The following is a 22231-nucleotide window of genomic DNA, read 5'->3' as shown; positions in this document are numbered from 1 at the left end:
TGGCAACACAACATACCACATGATAAACAACGATGGACGATGCAGATGCATAGGAAGATAACATCAACTCAGATTTCGCCCTAGCGAGGCCAAGGAAACAAAATCTGGATGATCGACCGAGAGACATTTAGCACTCCGCTTCCAATGTTCTCCTTGACGTGCTAGTGTAACCCATTCATAGATATGGTTTGATAACTAGAACATCAAGTAAAGGTCGGACTTCGGAAGCAATAGAATCCATAAGGAACGGTTACGGAGGTAAATCCTACGAAATCCTTATGGGGAGGTGGCCAACTTCCTCAATCAAGATATTATAATAATAGGTCTTCCGGTTGGGTGTGTTGGCCACGACATCCACTTTACCGGTTATCGAGGGACCAATATTATAGTTCTTGGGAAATGTTCCAACCATCATATCTGCCTGAGATTCAGATCTGGTTGGTGCCAGGATATTCCAGACTCATCGAATCTAGGAAGAAAATGAAAGTTTGCAACACAAATCGGCGAGATGACGTTGCGAGATTCTTGGGAAATGAACTACGATAGCAAGCTCCAAAACATGAGCTGGTTCTGCTACGTACGTGTGAACATGTTGTCTCAGACAAACATGATCACATGGTAGTCTTACAATAAAACACTACCGAGTTCTGGTTGGGAACCATCGCCGTGGATAACGAAGTCCTTGCATAAGTCATATGATTAGCTCTTATAAAGGAACTTCTTCTCCTTGAATAAATCAATCAGTGGCTTGGTGTGCTCGGGACACATATGGAATGAAGATGATCAGTCTAACAGACCATAGAAATCTTCGCACGTGCATGACCGACTTGGGATGATTCCAAAGGAGCAAAAACAAACTTTCTCGAATTCACGACGGCAGCTTACATCAAAATGCACGTGAATCAAAGGGAGTCACTCCTTTCATCAAACAAGTACTTCATGAGCTAGCATGAAGAAAATGCTTTCAAAAGTTTCCAACACTAACTTAATGTTCAACAACATCATGGAGGAGATAAGGATGTTGTCAATGGACTCAACAACAACTCATCGGAATTTCCATATCACTGGACTTCCACCATCGTGTGAACACGATGATAGCATTGGTCAGACCCAAAAGATATAACGGTGTATGCTCGAGGGATCAACCATGAGGAAGACAACATTACGAGCATCGTTGGTTCTGACTTGATTTGACGATAGCCCACACTCAAATCAAAGGATTGATAAGACGATAGGTCCAGCAACTGATCACAGGGACCAATCGATGAAGATATCATCTTTCTTCAACACACACTACACAAGAATATCCCTTTGGAACGAACTAAGTCAGGCAAGCTTTTATCTTCCAACTCTCCAAGTTGTTGTTTAGCTTGACCAACTAGCTCAGGGGTATCCTACACAGATCCTTGGAGAAGGGGTGGTTTACAGGAATAAACCAACTTGATCACGAACTCAACATAGCGGTCAGGTGACAACCTGGTAATATTTCCGAGAAGATATACGGAAAATCACGAACCACCGATATGTTACTAAGCTCGAGAACAATCTTGCTTTTCAGGGCAAGATGATATGATCAAATGAGCGAGGACTTGACAAAATCCTAACTCATTAATCAAAGAGTGCATCAGGAAATAAGGACTAGGTAGCACGATCAGTCTTAGAATGATGATTCAAGAACCAATAGGCTAAGAATGAAATTATTGTCCTTTAACTACCAAACAACGAGGTTGCTGGGAGTATGGATTTCACACATCACAATTCATTTGTCGGTATTCCGGTTGCATCAACACGAGGGCCGAGGAATGACTAATGATGGTGAGAAGTATCACTACGTCAAAATTCATGAGAGTTGGTGCAGTTCTCATGACAATTCTGACATAAAGGGGGTAATACTCCAAGGTAGAACAGAACCAAAAGCTGGATTGGCATTTGATCTGCGGAATACAACTACTTTGACCCAATCCTAAATATGGATGAGGTACTGGAGTTTGTTTCTCCAAGTCATTCAGGACAGAATGGCTTGACGGACCACAAGAGTAATAAGCATTGACAACACGAATGCACAATTACTCCTGACTATCAATTGATAGACGAGGGTCAGAATGCAACTAAAGAGAACAACTCAAAGGAACATATAATTTTCTGAGTTGTGGATGCATAGATTAGTATATCGAACCAAGGTCAACATATTTCTTCCGGATAACCCATGCAGAAGGGTAGAACTGGCAGAGTCACAATTATGAATGGAGAACCCATAGAGAGCACTCCTGTTGTGATCTTTTGATCCAACAAACTTTTGCCGTAAGTGGTTCATGGTATTTGGAAGAAGGATATACCACAGACTTCAAGGACTATCGCAAAGGTTACTAATATCCCAAAGGCACTAGCAATTACTATCAACATGAAGTAGGTAGGGTGAATCTCGGGTTCAGAACCCAGGAGTAGAATACCTACCACTAAGTAGCATCACGGAATGCTTTCGAGGATAAAGGCCAGAATCATCACACTGGGACACCAATCATGGCTAAATTACTAGGTGATCCCCTAAGACACCTAGGGTCATAATAATATCTCCAACATATATGTCAAGGTAACGAAGTACCTCAACTCACTGATTAGTGTGGTTAATCTGGCCCATGGGAACATTGGAACGGGAAGAAAGGATTTGCAATTGCATCAGACTACTTAGAAACCTGGGATGACTCGGACAGCATAACGGCTGTAAATGCTCAGAAAAGATTTGAGAATTCACAAAAATGGTGGCATAACCACTCAGAAGCACAATATCAAGGTTTCGAGATCAACAATTAACATACGGAAGTAATAGGAGCTGGACTCAAGCTTAAATCGAACAATCTTATAAGTCCACTGATTAGTAACACGTGATCCTGATAGAAAGATGAGAAGACCTAGTTCCTTAACCCCGTAGGAAAGAAGATGATGACTCAGATCAGAAAGCCATGAGGTATAAGGAGTAAAAAGAGCCTTACGTTCCATCCCACAATCAATTCCCTTATATAACTAAAGAATTTCTAGACTCAACTTCGACCAGTTTGGCTCGGTAATCCTACAGGCAGTCAAGCTCTGATACCAACGCTGTCAGGACCCCGACTCGATGTCACATCGATCTAGCCGGTAACACCTCATATCACTTTGCGGCCTCACGCACGGTATCCCCACGGGTGTCGCCTTACCTTTGCCCGGGACCGTTTGCGCCTTTTGGCTCACGTATATGATAGTGTCGCTAGCAACCATATGATAAAGAGCCCGGGCTGACATGACTAGTCGTAAACCCAAAGTGGCACAGACTTACAGGGACAGGCATCCATGACCCAGCTTCGAACGTGTCGGTCATCAGCAAGTGGGTCCGGGCTGTAGCACTGGGCTAGCAGGACTCTGGTAAACCGGGCTGTAGCGGGCTAACAGGACTCCGGTACTCAAAGCGTGACATTTCCCCGAAGGGACAGACACAGGAACGAAGAAGGACACATGCCGGCCAGCCTAAGTGTTCCGGAGCAGTAGCAAGCTACCATGGCTCAGTGGAAAACACTAGGAGACATTTCCCGGTAAGAGAGGCTACTAAAGATAAACAACTAGATGATCAGATCCCACACATACCAAGCATTTCAATAACATACACACAATATGCTCGATATGTGCAAATACAACATGGCATCACAACATGACTCTACGACTCAAGTAATTTATTCATTAGGCTCCGAGGAGCGAGATATTACAAACATGGGTCTCACGACCCAACAATCAGAGCATACAAGTCAAAGCACAAGCGGAAGCTATCATGTCTGAGTACAGACATCTATAAATGAAAAAGGCTGAGAAGCCTGACTATATATCAGATCCTGCCGAGGGCACAAGATCGTAGCTGAGGTAACAAGCTAAACGTCGAAGTCCACGCGAAACTACTAGTGAGACCGAAGTCTCTCTGCAAAACATAAAATAGGCAAACGTGAGTACAAATGTACCCAGCAAGACTTACATCAGATCTATCTACATATGCATCATTATCAACAAGGGGGTGGAGGGGTTTGACTGCAGCAAGCCAGCTTTGACTCGGTGGCTATCCTAAACTACGACTGCAAGCGACTCTTTTGAGGTGGCGCACACGAGTCCACATATTCACCATATCAATACACCACTATGGATCCGCTCCCGTCTCCCTACGAGAACGCCATCCATAGCACTCACGCTTATCTTGCGTATTTTAGAGTATCCACTTTCACTTGTCTATGAACTGATATAAGCAACCCAGAAGTCCTTTTCCGCGGACACGGCTATTCGAATAGATGATTTTAACCCTGCAGGGGTGTACTTCTTCACACACGCTCTCACCACTTACCGCCGTTTACACGACATGTACTCGGAAACCTTCAAGCAGAAGCCCAACGTGGGTGTCGGCCACGACCTACCTAATCACCTAAGTCTCTAGTCCAGGTTTATCGCCTATTCGGGTTCCATCCATGAGGAGATCTGGCCGAAGTTTCGCTCACAGCCCCAAACGATGTGAACAGGGTTCCCGAGACACCAAACGGGCGCCCGGTACACCGTGCCACATGCCTACCGCATCACAGCCCACCCCTACGGTCAGCGCTGCGCACGGCCTCCAGCATACTACAAACACCAGAAACTACTTGCAACTCCTGGACAGAGGACAAGGGTGATCAAGAAGCCGAGAGGGTCCATTGGTTTCGGGCCCAATGCGTGGTAGTAGCTGAATCATGGATCACAAACACAGAACTCAGTTCCTGAGGACGGCTGCAATGAGACAACCCACCATGTACTCCTACATGGCCTCTCACCGCTACCTTTACCAAATCGTGTTCACACACTTAGCTCACACAGTAGGACATGTTCACCCGCCTCTGATTCATCCCCGATGAATCAGACCTGACTCAACTCTAAGCAGTAGCAGGCATGATAAACAAGCATGAATGAGTAGACACATCAGGGCTCAAACAACTCCTACTCATGCTAGTGGGTTTCATCTATTTACTGTGGCAATGACAGGTCATGCAAAGGATAAAGGGGTTCAGCTATCGCAGCAAGTAACAAAATATGTCGTTGTTGTCCTAATGCAGTAAAAGAGAGCAGGAGCGAGAGAGTGGGATTTTATCAGAATGAACAAGGGGGTTTTGCTTGCCTGGCACTTCTGAAGATAACATTGAGTCTTCATCAGTGTCAACGATCACGTCATCGGTATCACGTCTATCGAGAGGGGACAAATACCGGCAACACAGAAAGGAACACAATCAATGCAATGCACAATATGATGCATGATCATGACATGGCAAAATGAATGTGTTTTGGGCTAATGCAACTAGCAACAGATTAAATGAAGTTGGTTTGAATATAAAATTCAAATTCAAACTCCATATGTGATTAAATAAGTGCCCTTTATATGATTTGTGCTAAACAGCAGCTATAGGTTGTTCTAACATGCATGAAAATGGTACAGATGGATTCCTTGAATTTTTCTGATAATTTTTCATATATAATTTATTTAATTTGGAGCTACGGTTAATTTTCTATGATTTATTGAAGTTTAGGCATTTTCTGGAATTTCCTGATTAAAATTAAATCCAGAAATATACTTATTGCGTCAGCATGACGTTGGCATGACGTCAGCAAGTCAACAGGGGCCGGCTCGGGTCAAACCTGACGTGTGGGGTCCACACGTCAGTGACACAGGGGCTAATCCCGCGTTGACCCGGGCTTTGACCCGCTACGGGGCCCACTGTCAGTGTCACAGGGTTAGTTAACAGGGTCATTAGCGACTAAATAAGTGCGCCACGTCGGCGTCACCGGAGACCAGCCGGCGGCGACCAAACCCGGGGCGGCAACACGCCGGAGTTGCTCGGGTTTCGCGTACAGACAGCGGTTTGAGCCGCGGTTGATCTCTACGGACGCGTCGTGGTGAGGCGCGTCGTTTGGTAGCAGCGGGAGGTGCTGAGGTGGTCGGAATCAGAAACGGCGGCGAGCGGGCGGCGGCCGGAGCTCGGGTGGGTGCGGGGTTAGCGCTGCGGCTTGCAAACGAGCTAGCTGCCACGCTAGCGTTACTCCATGGGTCGTTGCGAGTGCAACGGACGCACGCGCGGGGCCATTTGGTCACCGGGGCTTCGCCGGCGAGGAGCCCGCGCGGCGACGGCTACGGTAAGCAAGGGGGCGGCGGCTACGGCAAGCAAACGAAGGCGGGATTAGGGGGAAGAGGACCGGGGGCTCACCACGGTCACGAAGAGATGCTCGGCGAGGTCGGGGACGGTCCGGAGCCGGCGAATTTGACGAAGATGGCCGGCGGGTCCGAGGTAGAAGACGACGGCGATGGCGGCGATGCAGGGCTTCCGGAGGGCTGTGGATCGGTGGGGAGGAAGAGGGGGTCGAGGCGGAGCTCCTGGGTGCATCGGCGAGGCTAGGGGTGGCCGGTGGCCATGGGTACGGCGACGATGACGGCGAGCTCCGCTCGGTCGCGGGAGGGGAAACAGAGGAGCGAGGGGGAGGGAGGTCTAGAGAGCGAGGGAGAGGTGAGAGGGGTCGGGGAGGCGCGTGGCGTCATCCGGGGCGTCGCTGGGGAGGCCAGGGAGGAAGCAGGAGGTGGCCGAGCAGGGTGGAGGTGGCGCGCGCGGCGGTGTCGCGGTGTCCGTCCTCCTGGCAGAGGAGGAAGAGGACAAGGGGGAGGAGGAGGTGGGCTGGGCCGGCCAGGTGGGGGAGCTGGGCCGGCTGGTGGGCTGCACGGGTGAGGCCAGGTAGGCTTTACTCTTTTTATTTTTTTTTCTGTTCTGTTTCTTTTATTTAATATCTTTTGCCATTGTTTGAATTTAAACAAATTCAAACAATGCCAAAAACTCCTCTGAATATTTTTATTTTGCTAGATGGACTTTTCCAAAAGCTCATAAAATATTTCAGGGGTATTTGAAATTATATTCTAATTATATGAATATAATTCAAATTCAAATAGCTAATGATTTAAATTCAAAGTCCCAAAAATAATTCCTTAAAAATGTTCAATATTTTGGTTGGGTCCAGAACCCTTACCAAAAATTATCAAACATTTAAGAAGAGCATTTTGGAGCAATGAATGAGATTTCTAGGTTTTTTTTGCCCCTCTTTTATTTAAGTTTTTGAGGCTTCCAAAATTCCTCAGTTCAGGTTTCGAAAATATAGACATGATGCACACATGAAGCTAGCCTAGAGCACTACCAGCAGCTAGGGATGTGACAGACTCTCAATTCCTTCCTTACTGAAAGCCTCCGTGGCAGAGGTGGTAGTTCCCCTGCGCCCCTCTTCGCCCTCCTCCGAAGGTGCAACCTCTAACATTTTGATTAACACGGGATCCTGCGTGGTCTCAGGGAGGGGGGCCGGACATCGTATCAGTTTTGCTTGCGCTATCCACTCCTGTCCAAGGGATAGCTGGTTAAAAGGCAAACCCACAGTAAATGAATGGACGATGTGTCCGGACACAGGGCTACTTACTTGAGTATCCGGGCGATTGCAGCTTAGGCCAGCATCCTCGGTCAATTCCGGACGCATCTCTTGCGATCCGAAGAACAGTTTGTACATATCCGCGGGTGTCAAACCCATGAAGTGTTGAAGAGCTCGTGGCCCCTCCGGATTAAATTCCCACAGGCGGAGGGGGCGACGTTTGCAGGGCAGTAAGCGCCGGATCAACATAACATGTACCACTACGGCCAAATTGATCTCCCTTTCTTGGAGGCCTTGAATCCGGTCCTACAACAGGGGAACGTCCTTGGACGGCCCCCAGTCACGCCCCTTGTTGACCCATGACGTCAGCCGCTGTGGAGGGCCCGAGCAGAAGACGGACGGCAGCCTCTGCCTGCTGCCCCTGGGAGCGGTGATATAGAACCACTCCTGTTGCCACAAGCCGAGCTCCTTCTGAAAAAAGCCCTCGGGCCATGGAGCATCGGCCCTCTTACTTATAACCGCCCCGCCGCACTCTGCCTGATGCCCCTCAATCATCTTCGGCTCCACATTGAAGGTTTTGAGCCACAAGCCGAAGTGAGGGGTAGTGCGGAGGAAGGCTTCGCAGACGACAATGAATGATGAGATGTGGAGGATGGACTCCGGAGCCAAGTCATGGAATTCCAGCCCATAGTAAAACATGAGCCCCCTCACGAAGGGATTCGTCGGGAAGCCTAAACCCCGACGGAGGTGAGACACGAACACGACGCTCTCGCCAAGCTCGGGAGTAGGAATAACTTGCCCTCGGGCAGGCAGCCTATGCGAAATATCGTAGGTTAAGTACCTGGCGTCTCTTAGCTTTAGCACGTCCTCTTCCGTGGCGGAGGAGGGCATCCACCGGCCTTGTAGGTCGGGGCCGGACATTGTCAAAGATCGAAAGTACCTGAATATGGAGCCCTGGGTGTTGGAACTCGGGGCAAGGGGCGGATTCGATAGAGGATTGAAGGAGAAGAACGGGCCTTGGTCTCAATATAAAGAGGAAGAATACCAAGAGCCGTCCCCGTGACCGTTTGGAACCCGCCTTCGATGGAGGGGGCGTGGCAACGGGCGTGGTTGGGTTACCCACGTCCGTATTGATGGGAATCCCGGAATAAGGGGAACACGATCTCTGCTTCGACAAGACGTGCCAAGGAAACCGCCTCGCTAAATGCGTTGAGGTGATACAATAAAAACAATTTGAGTAAAGGCTTGGTAATGGTTTGACGTCACGCCACAAAATACGTCAGCAGATTGAACATGTGTAATATTATTCTCTCTACGGTGGTACGTGGAATTTATTTTTGCAGAGCCGGACACTATCTTGGTGTTCACAATCTTCTATAAATTATTCGGAGGAGGAACCCGCCTTGCAATGCCGAAGACAACATGCGCTCCAGACTCGTCGTAATTGAAGCCTGGTTCAGGGGCTACTGAGGGAGTTCCGGACTAGGGGGTGTCCGGATAGCCGAACTATCATGATCGGCCGGACTCCAAGACTTTGAAGATACAAGATTGAAGACTTCGTCCCGTGTCCGGATGGGACTTTCCTTGGCGTGGAAGGCAAGCTTGGCGATATGGATATGTAGATCTCCTACCATTGTAACCGACTCTGTGTAACCCTAGCCCTCTCCGGTGTCTATATAAACCGGATGGCTTTAGTCCGTAGAATGAACAACAATCATACCATAGGCTAGCTTCTAGGGTTTAGCCTCCTTGATCTTGTGGTAGATCTACTCTTGTAACACACATCATCAATATTAATCAAGCAGGACGTAAGGTTTTACCTCCATCAAGAGGGCCCGAACCTGGGTAAAACATCGTGTCCCTTGTCTCCTGTTACCATCCGCCGAGACGAACAGTTCGGGACCCCCTACCCAAGATCCGCCGGTTTTGACACCGACAATGGCCGACGCATAAGGCGGTGATGTAGTGATCACCAAGACTGGCTTTAAAGAGCTCGGAAGATCTACTGCCCTAGCCAAGCACTCTGCCAAAGAAGAACAGTTTGAGAAGCGCAAAGTGCGATTTGATGTCGCCAATTATTCTCAATTGAGCATTTGTGAAATATACTCTGGCTTTTTTAGTCAAGTACACATCAGCCGTGAGCTTGAAGTTGACATAGTGAAGCAGATGCACCAAGAATTTGAGATATAAGCTCCCCCATTCTTAAGTTATGCACATCCTGCCAGCCCCCAAGTCTACTGTTTATGATGAATTTGAATATGTTGTAGACTTGATTACCATGAACATAAATAACCACTGTTGAAAGAATCCTTTCGAAATCCAGCTTAAAGCTTCCGATATAAAATAGATATATCTTGATTTGTACTAAACCCGTAGCCCCCAAGGGCCGGTTTAATCATCATGAATGAGCCGGTCCTTTAAACTCTTGTGTAGAAGACAATACTTACTTGTGTAGTTATCATGAGCCGCCTATGACTGTGTTCAGTACAACCGGGTCACTTAGAGTAGTAAGAAAACAAGCAATATGCATTAGCCCCCAAGTGCCAAGTATTCTTGCTTGCAAAATGCTTGGAACTTATTCATATAAACCTGTGCATGAGTAGTCTTTTTCAGTAGACATTAGCCCCCAAGTTCCAAGTGTTGTTTGCTTGCAAAAAGCTTGGGACTTCATGTTTTGAACTGACTTATGATTTTGACCTGGTGTATGTACAGACCACCATTGCTCAACTTCAATCAGAGTTGTCTAACTTGAAGACTCATCTGGAGCTACAAGAATCGGAGACCCAGAAGGCGAACTCAAAGTTTGAATTTAGTGTGTCTGAAGCAGAAAAATTGAAAGCCGACTATGAAGTTGAAAAGAGCGCCTGTGCTAAAGAGAAGATTGCCTTAACACAACGAGCTGGAAAGGCGGAGACGGCTCTCCAGGAAGCGACCACTGAACTTACCGGCTTAAAACGCCAGGTGTCTCAGATGGTGTCTCCTATCTTTGGTAAGTCGCCTTATGACTGTCAAATTTGAATACCTTCTTTGATGATATAAACCGTTTTTTAATCCATCCATAACTATCATGCAGGCCACAGAAGCACCTATCTCAACCAAGATATGCTTGTGAAGCTGAAGGAGGTTTACACACTAGTGGAGCAGCTTTACACTGGTGCTCAGCGCACATTGGCCACAATTTCTCCAACTAATGAAGCCCCCACTCTCCTGGTTGATGTGTCAAGGAAGCTTTCTGTTCTGCCTGAGAGGTTTAGTGAGATTAAGCGATCATCTGCAAGAGGTGGAGTTGTGACTGCTTTAAGCCGGGCCAAAGCATGGTTACCGGAGCTAGACCCGGCCGATATCTCTACCGGGTATCCAAGCTTTAAGCAGGACTGCACTGTGTTTGACAAGAAAGACTTTGCTGCTTGTGTGAAAGATATATGTCCTCTGGCCAGTCTGATTGCCAACGAGACATACCTCACCAAGTATTAACCGGCTTATGACTTGGAAAATCAGAAGATGCCAACGTCGTCTTACAAAGTGAAGGCCCTTATCCCCCCAATTCGTAAGCACACTTTTGCTCCTGAAGTTGACCCGCCCAAGCTTATTGATGATGAAGCTGAGTTCCAAGCTTCGAATGGCATTGACTGGTCATCACCAACCTTCCAGGAAATAGAACAGGACAAAGAAGCGGAGAGGGATGAGCCAGAAGCGTCAGTCCATCAAGAAGATTGATCCGCTGGGTGGCTCTTATTTGTGATCTTCTAAAAAACAGTTAATCATTTTGACTATTTGGAGTCATGTAATAGGGTGACAATGACTTTGCTCTGTCGTGCCATCGTGCACGTTTATGTTATGCTTAGCGATGTTAAGACGCCACTTGGTAATTATCTTTTTAGACTTATCCTGATGCTAACTGGTGCAGATGAAAATTTTGAATTATCCTGCACACAAGTAGATCACAAGAATCCTTGGCGGTTTACCGCAGGACAGGTCATAATACCTTTCATATAACTATTGATGTTTAAAATAGTTTATAGATAAGGCTGGTTTAACCAGAATTTAGACATAATAACAATATCATACCTGTGATATTGAATCGTACTACCGGTTTATGAGACGTGTGCACTAAGGGTGAACACCCAAAGCTTGTAGGCTCCAATACTTCCAAGTGCTTGATAGTATTATGTATGGGCGACTTGTTGCCTCTTAGTAAGCCGGGTAATAGAAACCACAGGTAAGCTTCAAATATGAGCTGTGAGAGTGAAGGTTGTATAACCCGAATCACTTTAAACCAAAAACCAAGATAGTATCAAGAAGAACCGATTTTTTTTTTCAAAAGATCAAGACAAATGACAAAAATGAGGCTATGGTTCGAATACGACCAGGAAGCCGGACCAAAAGGGTTAATAGCTATGATTCGAATACGATCAGGAAGCCCCCGAATGGTTTTTGGCATTGCGCCGAGCAAAGGGGTACCGACAGCTATGATTCGAATACGATCAGGAAGCCCCCCAGTGACCAAAGTATTTAACAGCTATGATTTGAATATGATCAATAAGCCGGACCAAGAGGGTTAACGGCTGTGATTGGAATACGATCCAGCCCCCAAGTGATCTAAGTGTTTAACGTCTATGGTTCAAATACAACCAGGAAGCCGGGCCAAAGGGTTAATAGCCATGATTCGAATACGATCAAGCCCCCAAGTGATCAAAGTGTTTAATGGCCATGATTCGAATACGATCAATAAGCTAGACCAAAAGGCGTTAATAGTTGTGATTCGAATATGATCACGCCCCCTAATGATCAAAATGTTTAACGGCTGTGGTTCGAATACGACCAGGAAGCCGGCCAAAAGGGGTTAGTAGCTATGATTCGAATACGATCAAGCCCCCATTTGGTCTTTGAAATTTTGATGATGAAGACGCATGATTGTTGAAGATGAAACAACAGAGACCCAGCTTTATTATAATCGTCATAATATATACATCATCAAAAATATGTACGTCATAAGAGCCGGTGGCTCAAGTGTAGTAAGGCCGAAGATGAGCAATATTCCACGGCCGACGGGTCTCCTCCTCCGACTTACGTGAGTCTTTGTGCTTCGAATATCGATAAGGTAGTATGGCCCGTTGTTCAAATTCTTGCTGACCACAAAGGGCCCAGGTGGGGACAACTTGTGCATATCCATTTGATCCTGGATGAGCCGGAGCACCAAATCACCCTCCTGAAAGGTTCTGGATTTAACCCGGCGGCTGTGGTAACGGCGCAGATCTTGTTTGTAAATCACCGAGCGAGCTGCCGCAAGGTCACGCTCCTCATCAAACAGGTCAAGTGCATCCTCACGTGCTTGTTCATTATCTAGCTTCCACGTAAGCCGCTATGCGGGGCGAGTCGTGACAGATGTCACTAGGAAGAACCGCCTCTGCTCCATAAACCATGAAGAAAGGCGTATAACCCGTATATCTGTTGGGGGTAGTATTGATACTCCATAGCACTGAAGGTAACTCTTCCACCCAACAACTCGGCGTCCTCTGCAATGGAACCATAAGCCGGGGCTTGATGCCTCTCAGAATTGCTTGATTGGCTCTTTCAGCTTGACCGTTGGACTGAGGGTGAGCCACTAACAAAACGTCAAGTCAAATATGCTCACGTTGACAAAACTCTTCCATAACACCCTTGGACAGATTAGTGCCATTATCAGTTATGATACTATGGGGAAAACCAAAGTGAAAAATCACCGTTTTAATGAATTGAACCGCCATTGCCGCGTCACACTTACTGACCAGCTCTGCTTCAATCCACTTTATAAATTTGTCAACTGCCACCAAGAGGTGGGTCTTTTTTATCTTTGGACCTTTTAAAAGGCCCCACCATATCAAGCCCCCAGACTGCAGACGGCCAAGTAATTGGAATCATCCTCAATTCTTGAGCCGGCACATGAGCTCGTCGTGAAAATTTCTGACAACCATCACATTTACTGACCAAATCCTCTGGATCAGCATGAGCCGTCAGCCAATAGAATCCATGACGAAAATCTTTGGCCACAATGGACTTTGAACCGGCATGATGACCACAATCTCATTCATGAATCTCATGAAGAATTTCACGGCCTTCCTCTGGAGAGACGCAACGCTGAAACGCCTCAGTGACACTGCGATGGCGTAACTCACCGTTGGCAATTGTCATTGACTTAGACCACCAAGTTATCTGCCTCGCCAAAGTTTCATCCTCGAGTAACTCGCCCCGGGTCATATAAGCCAAATATGGCACTGTCCAATCAGGGATAGCGTGAGGAGCCGCCACCAATTATGCCTCTGGGTCAGGAACAACCAAATTTTCCTCTGTAGGCAATTTGACAAAGGGGTTATGCAGAATATCCAAGAAAGTGTTAGGTGGCACCGGCTGACGTTGAGACCCCAACCGGCTTAAGGCATTAGCCGCCTCATTTTTCCTGCGATTGATGTGTTCCACTTGATAACCCTTGAAGTAACCGGCAATAGCATCAACTTCACGGTGATAAGCCGTCATGAGTGGATCCTTAGAATCCCATGTGCCTAAGACTTGTTGAGCCACCAAGTCTGAGTCGCCGAAACATCTCACCCGGCTTAAGTTCATCTCCTTAGCTATCCGAAGACCATGAAGTAAGGCTTCATACTCAGGTGCATTGTTAGTACAAGGAAACATCAATCTTAGAACATAACAAAACTTTTCACCTTGAGGGGAAGCTAAGACAACTCTAGCCCCCGAGCCCTCCAATTGCCTAGACCCATCAAAGTGAATAGTCCAATATGTGTTATCTGGCTTCTCTTCAGGCATCTGCAGCTCTGTACAGTCATTGATGAAATCCACCAGTGCTTGAGACTTGATGGCAGTGCGAGGCACGTACTTAAAACCATGAGGCCCAAGCTCAATGGCCCACTTGGCTACCCGCCCTGTGGCTTCTCTGTTTTGAATAATATCCCCTAAGGAGCAGAACTGACCACGGTGATGGGATGACCCATAAAATATTGTTTAAGTTTCCGGCTAGCCATGAACACCGCATAAACGAGCTTTTTACCAATGTGGATACCTCTGCTTGGACTCAATAAGCACCTCACCGATGTAGTAAGCTGGCCGTTGAACTGGATATTCCTTGCCAGCCTCCTTCCGTTCCACCACAATGGCTACACTAACGGCACGGGTGTTAGCGGCCACATATAACAGTAATGGCTCATTATCAATGGGAGCAACAAGGACTGGTGGCTCAGCTAGCTGCCTCTTTAAGTCTTCAAACGCATCTTAGCAGCATCACTCCAGACGAAGTTATCTGTTTTCTTCATCATCTGATACAGCGGTATGCCTTCTCACCCAACCGGCTTATGAACCGGCTTAAGGCAGCAATACGACCCGCTAGACGCTGAAAATCATTGATACACGCCAACTTTGCCAGGGAGGTGATGGCCTTGATCTTCTCCGGGTTAGCCTCGATGCCTCTGTTAGAAACCAGAAAACCCAAAAGGTTGCCTGCTGGCACAACAAAAACGCACTTAGCGGGGTTAAGCATCATCTTGTAGACCCGGAGATTATCGAAGGTTTCTTTCAAATCATCTATCAAAGTTTCCTTCTCTCTAGATTTCACCACAATATCGTCCACATAAGCATGAAAGTTGCACCCAATCTGACTGTGAAGACAATTCTACACACTTTGCTGGTAAGCCGCCTGGGCACTCTTGAGCTCGAAAGGCATAGACACATAGCAGAAGGATCCAAAGGGAGTGATGAAAGTTGTCTTCTCCTGGTCCTTAACTGCCATCTTGATATGATGATAACCAGAATAAGCATCCAAAAAACTCAAACGATCACAACCCGCCGTAGCATCAATGATTTGATCAATACGAGGGAGAGCGAAAGGATCAGCCGAACAAGCCTTGTTTAAATCCGTGTAGTCCACACACATATGCCAAGTGTCGTTTTTCTTAAGCACCAACACCGGGTTAGCTAACCAGTCAGGATGAAAGACTTCAACAATGAACCCAGCCGCCAAGAGCCGAGCCACTTCTTCAGCAATGGCCTAACGCCTCTCCTCATTGAAGCGATGAAGGAATTGCTTGACCGGCTTAAATTTCGGATCAATATTGAGAGTGTGCTCAGCGAGTTCCCTCGGGACACCCGACATGTCAGATGGTTTCCATGCAAAGATGTTCCGGTTCTCACGGATGAACTCGATGAGCACGCTTTCCTATTTTGGATCCAAAATTGTACTGATACTGAACTGCTTGGATGAGTCGCTAGGGACAAAATCAACCAGCTTGGTGTCATCGGCCGACTTAAATTTTAGCAACGGTTCATGCTTTGTAGTTGGATTTTTCGAAGACGTCATATCCGCCGGATCAACATTGTCTTTGTAAAATTTCAGTTCTTCTGTTGCACAGACAGACTCAGCATAAGCAGCATCACCTTCTTCACACTCTAGGGCTATCTTCCGACTCCCAATGTACTGTGATGGTCCCTTTGTAACCCGGCATCTTGAGCTGTAGATAGACATAAAACGGCCGGGCCATGAACTTGGCATAAGCTGGCCGTCAAAACAGAGTGTGGTACGGGCTCCTGATTTTGACCACTTCAAAGGTTAACTTCTCAGCCCTGGAATCATGCTCATCACCGAAGGCTACCTCCAGCTCGATCTTGCCTATAGGATATGCCGACTTACCAGGCACCACTCCATGGAAAACAGTATTAGACGGCTTAAGATTCTTATCGGTTAACCCCATGCGACGGAAGGTTTCATAATAAAGAATATTGATGCTGCTTCCCCCATCCATGAGTACCTTACTGAACTTGTATCCACCTACTTGAGGCGATAGTACCAAGGCTAAGTGACTCGGACTATCGACCCGGGGCGGATGATCCACTCGACTCCACATAATGGGCTGCTCAGACCATCGCAGGTAATGGGGAACTGCCAGCTCAATGGTGTTCATAGCCCGCTTATGGAGCTTCTGGTCCTGCTTGCATAAACTTGTGGTGAAAACGTGATACTGCCCACTATTCAACTACTTCGGATTACTTTGATATCTGGATTGCTGCTGCTGCTGACCCCCCTGACTGGATTGCTGATAGTAACCACCCTGATTACCTTGATTATAACCACCCTGATTGCCTTGGTGGCCGTGGAAGCCGGAATTAGAACCGCCACCTCCATAACCTGTGCCATGAGAACCGTCACCACCTGAGCCGCCGCCCGGCCCATGATTGTCGTGAAATGAGTTAGAATTTTTGAAAGCCCTCATAATTGAACAATCTTTCCAAAGGTGAGTAGCTGGTTTCTCCTGAATGGCATGTTTTGGACAGGGCTCGTTCAACAATTGCTCAAGAGTAGGACCCGATCCACCGGCCCGAGGAGGTGACCTTCCCTTACGGCGCTGATTATTGTTCTGCGCATTGGCGTTAGCCACAAACTCCAAATTACCATTAGCCTTGCATTTACCATTGTCCCCCTGATTCGTCGGGTTATGCTGCTGACACTTGGTGTTGCCGTTCTTTTTTCCCTTCCCTGTCTTTTCATCATCAGACTCGGGATCCTTGGTACTATTAGAGTCGGCATATTTGATTAGAGCTGCCATCAGCTGCCCCATATCATTACAATCGCGCTTGAGCCGCCCCAGCTTCTGCTTAAGAGGCAAAAAACGGCAATTTTTCTCCAACATTAAGACTACAGACCCGGCGTTCATGTTATCGGATGAATGTATGATAGCTTTGACCCGGTGCACCGAATGGGTCGTTGATTCACCCTCCTCTTGGGCGCAAGTAGCCAAGTCCATAATCGACATGGGTTGTTTGCATGTGCCTTTAAAATTCTGGATAAACCAGGCCTTTAACTCAGCCCATGACCCGATGGAGTTAGCCGACAACCCCTTCGACCAAGTACATGCCGTTCCGTCCAGCATCATGGTGAAGTACTTAGCACACACAGTGTCACTGACCTCCAATAGTTCCATGGCCATCTCATAACTTTCAATCCATACCTCAGGGGGTAAGTCGGCAGTGTAATTAGGCCTTGCGAGGTCCTTTGAAATCCTTGGGCAAACGCTTATTATGCAGAGCCGGCACCAAACAGGGTACACCTGTAGACCTAGAGGTCACGCCTGCTTCTATCGACGTCGTTGGATAAATCAGAAGGGGCTGGTGAGCCGCCTGCTCGGCTTCTTGACGCACTCTGTCCTGATCAACCAAATTAGGAGCTGCATCATGCGCCGGGTCATGCCCACGCGGCTGGTCACGGTGCTGGGCGTTGCCTGAAACGGCTGGTGAGTCCATGTGCCTGCTATAACTCCGGCTTGGGCGAGGGGTCGAGTGAATCCTATCTCGATTGTCAGAATATGCCTACTACTGCACCAATGATGTCTGAAGAAGTTCTCTGACCCTTAGTGTTTCAACCGCCGTTGGAGAGTCTCCATCCACCGGGAGAGCCGCCAATCGTGCTGCTGCGGCAACCATGTTCTCCAAAGGATTAAAATAATGACCCGATGGTGTTGGTACATGCTGAGGCGAAGCGGTATTCAGACGAGGGGGTTCCATCATGCGTGGTTGAACCGGCGTCCCGACCCCGGGTGCCGCAGCCCGGTTTATCTCCGGCGGGTTACTGGTCCCCGCACCAGGCGTGCGGAAGAGGTTTCTAGCCTCGTAAACCGGAGGTGGACAGGACTGGTGCCTTCTCCTCATGATTTCATTTGAAGCGTTTTGATCCATCGTAAGCTGGAAAGCCTCCGACTGAATCCGTTGGGCCTGAGCATCTAAAGCAGCCCGTTCCGCGGCTATCCTGATGTCCTCTGTCGCCAGGTCTTCCTTGGCTAGTGCTTCCTCATCACGTAACTTTGCCACCTCCGCATCATGCTGAGCTTGATTCACCGGGTTGACCACAGTTGTCAACAGATCCGTCAATTTATCCATTAAAGCCATCAAAACCTGAGTCGGCGGGCGTCCAGGATCTCCTGCCCCGTCTTCCGTCACCGCCGTTGACCTGGAAGCCATCGCCAGTGCGGTTGAAGAATTTTTCCCAGGCTGTGTACCAGCCATAAAGATCCCGACTCTGTTTGGTGGCTCATAGGAGTCCAGAATACCGTCGCCATCCAATAGTCCCCAAGCCCGCCATCTTGCAGCTGATACAACGAAGTAGTCTCGCCCGTAGACCACTCACCATCAGAGTAGATGGCCGTCTCACCGCCAGACATAGATCCTTCATCAAATTCTGCTCCATGGATGCATCCCACAAAGACACGTTTCACGGCGGGCTGATCCCAGGCGGGTCTCGCACGCTGAGCCGTCTCGATGATGTTGGTGCAGATGTCCGGCTCAGGGCTCAGCTCGCCGATCTTGCCGATGAAGACATGGATTCTGCCAAAGGGGACCCAGTACCCGTATTCAATTGAGCCGGCCTTGGGGCCCCAACCTGCATCGTCGATGTAGAGCTCGCCACAATGACTTTTGGTCATTCAGCCCATAGCGTATCCTTTGAGCCCTTCGAAGCTTCCCTTCAAGAACTCAAAACCACCGTGGGCTGGCCCCACGGTGGGCGCCAACTGTCGTGGAATAGTCACAACAGATGTCCTAGCTAAAGGACTTAGTCGTGGAGCCGTCGCAACTAGGTAGCTTAAAGGGGTTAAATGGGACAAAGGAAACGGGAGTTTATACTGGTTCGGCCCCTTGCGGTGAAGGTAAGGGCCTAATCCAGTTTGAGGTAGTATTGCTTATGTCTCGATTACTAGGGAGCGAATCCGCTTGGCCTAGCTTTCGATCTGTTCTCTCTTGTCCTAAACCGCTGTCGGGTCGTCCCTTTATATGCACAGGTTGACCCCCAGCGGCTCACGAAGTCCCGCCCGGCTCATAGATAACGTGTCCGGCTCGGTGACTATCTTTACATGCCTTACCATACAAGTCTTTACATATATGGCGGTTTGCCCCTACGGGCCTTAAGTCGCCTTTGGACCTTGGGCCCTTAACTAAACCGCCATCTTCAATATCCTCGTGGGCTTCATATGATGAATCACCATATAGGTATAACCCGGCCCCTCCTGGGCGGGTCATACCTAATAGTTATATCCCCAACACCTACACATCTCAATAATTCCCTGCTTGCAAGATTCAGAACCAACCCATTAGAGCCTTTGGATAAAGTGAATCTCGGGATTAAATTCATCTTGGCTAGCCGTATCATACAACCCAGTCTTCATCGCTCTCCCCAATCCCCGCCGCTGCAGGATCTAACTCCGGTTCCGTTTTGCAACAAGGGCCTAGTTACAGTCTTGCCTTCTGAAACAAGGATGAAGTTGCAAGAATATAAAGTAGGTGAAGGTTGACTCCCAATCGTTGGGTGAAGAACCAATCCGGTGGACATTGAGGCGTGGCGGACGCTCGTCTAAAATCAGTGGGTTGAAGGCAAACATTTCCAGGATTTTTGCGCCTCAGATCCAATGGTTTCAAAGGTGACCGAGACTTTTGCATGCTGGAACCCAAGAGCCCAAGAGGCCAAGACTACCTAGCATACCGTCTCCGACTCATATGCCTATTGCCTATTGCCTATTGCATGGTAGCTTTCTAAACAGGAACACCTCTACACCGAACACGGCTAGAAATCGGTACGAACATGCTCCATATAATGTTTGCATCCCATAGTATTCCCAGGCACGACGAGAACACCACCGTGCACGCCCTCCCCGCGGGCTCGCAACCGCCACCAGGGGGCGGACGCCATGGGAACAAGTTCGGCTTGCCACATAGCGGACGACAAGACAGCCTCCGGAGGCATGACGACGGTCGCCTCCCGAGTCGCTTCCATCTGCGAATTGATCGACAACTTAGCCGCTGGTACAACTCTGAGCGCCAGGCGAGTTGCCGCCATCTCCGCCATGATCGACGAGGTCGCCCAGGGAAGGAGGAGGAGGACCACGAGGAAGCGACGCATGGGCAACTCTCGCTGCTACGAGCAGGTGTGCACGCTCGGCGGCGGCACGTTCGGCGTCGTCGTCAAGGCGCGCCACCGCGCCACCGGCCAGACCGTCGCTGTGAAGACTCTCCGCAGCTTGCCCACCCAAGAATCGGTCGGTGAGCTCCTTCGGGAGGCCTGCTTCATGGCGGCCTGCAGCGGCCACCCCTCCCTCGTTGCTCTGCGTGGCGTCGTGCGCACACCCGGCACCAAGGGATGCAAGGACTACTTCCTCGTGATGGAATACGTCGGGCGCAACCTGTACGAGGTCCTCCGTGAGCGCATCGAACGCGGTGGCCAACCGTACCCAGAGGCTGACGTGCTCTGCATCGTGCGGCAGTTGCTAGCCGGCGTGGAGACGATGCACAGGAACGGCGTCGTGCACCGCGACATCAAGCCGGAAAACATTCTCGTCGCCCAGCACAGTGGCAGCGGCGGCAACATCGTCAAGATTGGAGACTACGGGCTGGCGCTCTCCACGGCCGAGCAGGAAGACGGCACGGCCGGAACGAGGCATTACATGGCGCCGGAAGTGCTGCTCGAGAAACCGGACCGCGACACGCTCGTCGACATCTGGTCCATCGGCTGCGTGATGGCGGAGCTCCTCACCGGAAAGACGTTGTTCAAGGGGGACGACAAAGCCGATCAGCTCCACAAGATCTTCGACCTGCTCGGCGTGCCAGGCGAGAGAGCGTCGGGGCCCGCCTTCAACTCGCCGCTCCTCGGAGAGGAGGTGCAGCTATGGCGAGCGCGGCAACGGTCCGCTGCTGGGCCCAAGAACCGGCTGCGCAAGCTGTTCCCCAAGGCGCTGCTATCCAAGGAAGGGTTCGAGGTCCTCCGGGGCCTCCTTGCGTGCAATCCCCTCAGGCGGCTGGATGCGGCCGCCGCTCTCCGACTTCCGTGGTTCGCTGACACAGGCGGCATGCCGGTCGCCGCTGTTCAGGAGATCTCAGCACCAACCACGAGGGCCCGAGGCTGAAGAAGCCCCTGTGGTCGTTCAAAGAGTTCGACATGCTTCGAACCTTGTTGGAGATGGTTAGAGACAGCACGAACCACATATGGCGAGGCTCTTCCCCATCTTTACTCCAAATCCAAAAGTGCAGCAGGAATTGCGCTTGTTTAATTAGCTTGTAGTATATATACAGGAAGAGATGGCAAGGTGGCATCGGCCGCATCCATGGCTAGCTCCATGGTTGACCGAGGAATTAAGTTCGTGGCTAAATGCATCCACGACGACTCACGAGCGTATTCTGCCTAGTCACTGGAGTAGCGAGTAGCGCCCAGTTTTTTTTCCTTTTCGGGAAATGCCCAAGGCCATATATTAGGTAGGTCCAACTTCGATCGAACACAAAAGATGACCTATTATCCACAATTATTGTTTGTTGTGTATCAATACAGAATCTCAATCTTTAGTTCGGCTGTGGTTTCTTTCTGGGTACGATAAAGCCCACACGTGTGGCATATTTGCGCATCGCACATACGTTTTGATCCAAGTTGATTCTGTTTTGCACGAATCCTAAAAAAATCTGTAAGAATCTGAGTGCCACGTGGGCATCATCGTGTCTGTGGACGTTGGAGAGTTCGCCCACACGCCCCGCAGCACACGGTTTGCCAGTTGCGCCGTGTGGGCGAACTAGTTTTTGCCCACACAACCACCACCTAGTCCACGCGAGTGTGAGCGAACTGTTTTTTGCCCACACGACACCCGTACATTGTTAGATGGCAACTGCAGTTGCACGTACGTGACAAACTATGCAAACACAATTCGTTGCTAGATGGCAACTGCAAATTGCGCGTATGTGACAACTATGTAAACACAATTCATTGCTAGACGGCAACTGCAGTTGCGTG

The 22231-nt window shown here is 48.8% G+C and overlaps 1 protein-coding gene across 1 annotated transcript; it reads left to right on the top strand.

Annotated features, from left to right (window-relative positions):
- The first annotated feature begins 20201 nt into the window (after window positions 1-20201).
- Window positions 20202-21359, top strand: LOC119361292 (putative cyclin-dependent kinase F-2). Its single transcript, XM_037626578.1, has one exon. The coding sequence runs from the start codon at window positions 20202-20204 to the stop codon at window positions 21357-21359; it is 1158 nt and encodes a 385-aa protein (XP_037482475.1).
- The last annotated feature ends 872 nt before the right edge of the window (window positions 21360-22231 follow it).

The sequence above is a fragment of the Triticum dicoccoides genome, chromosome 2B (genome assembly GCF_002162155.2).
Source record: "Triticum dicoccoides isolate Atlit2015 ecotype Zavitan chromosome 2B, WEW_v2.0, whole genome shotgun sequence".
NCBI lineage: Eukaryota > Viridiplantae > Streptophyta > Magnoliopsida > Poales > Poaceae > Triticum > Triticum dicoccoides.
The sequence above is the reverse complement of the archived record's forward strand: the minus strand, read 5'-3'. Positions and strand labels throughout refer to the sequence as shown.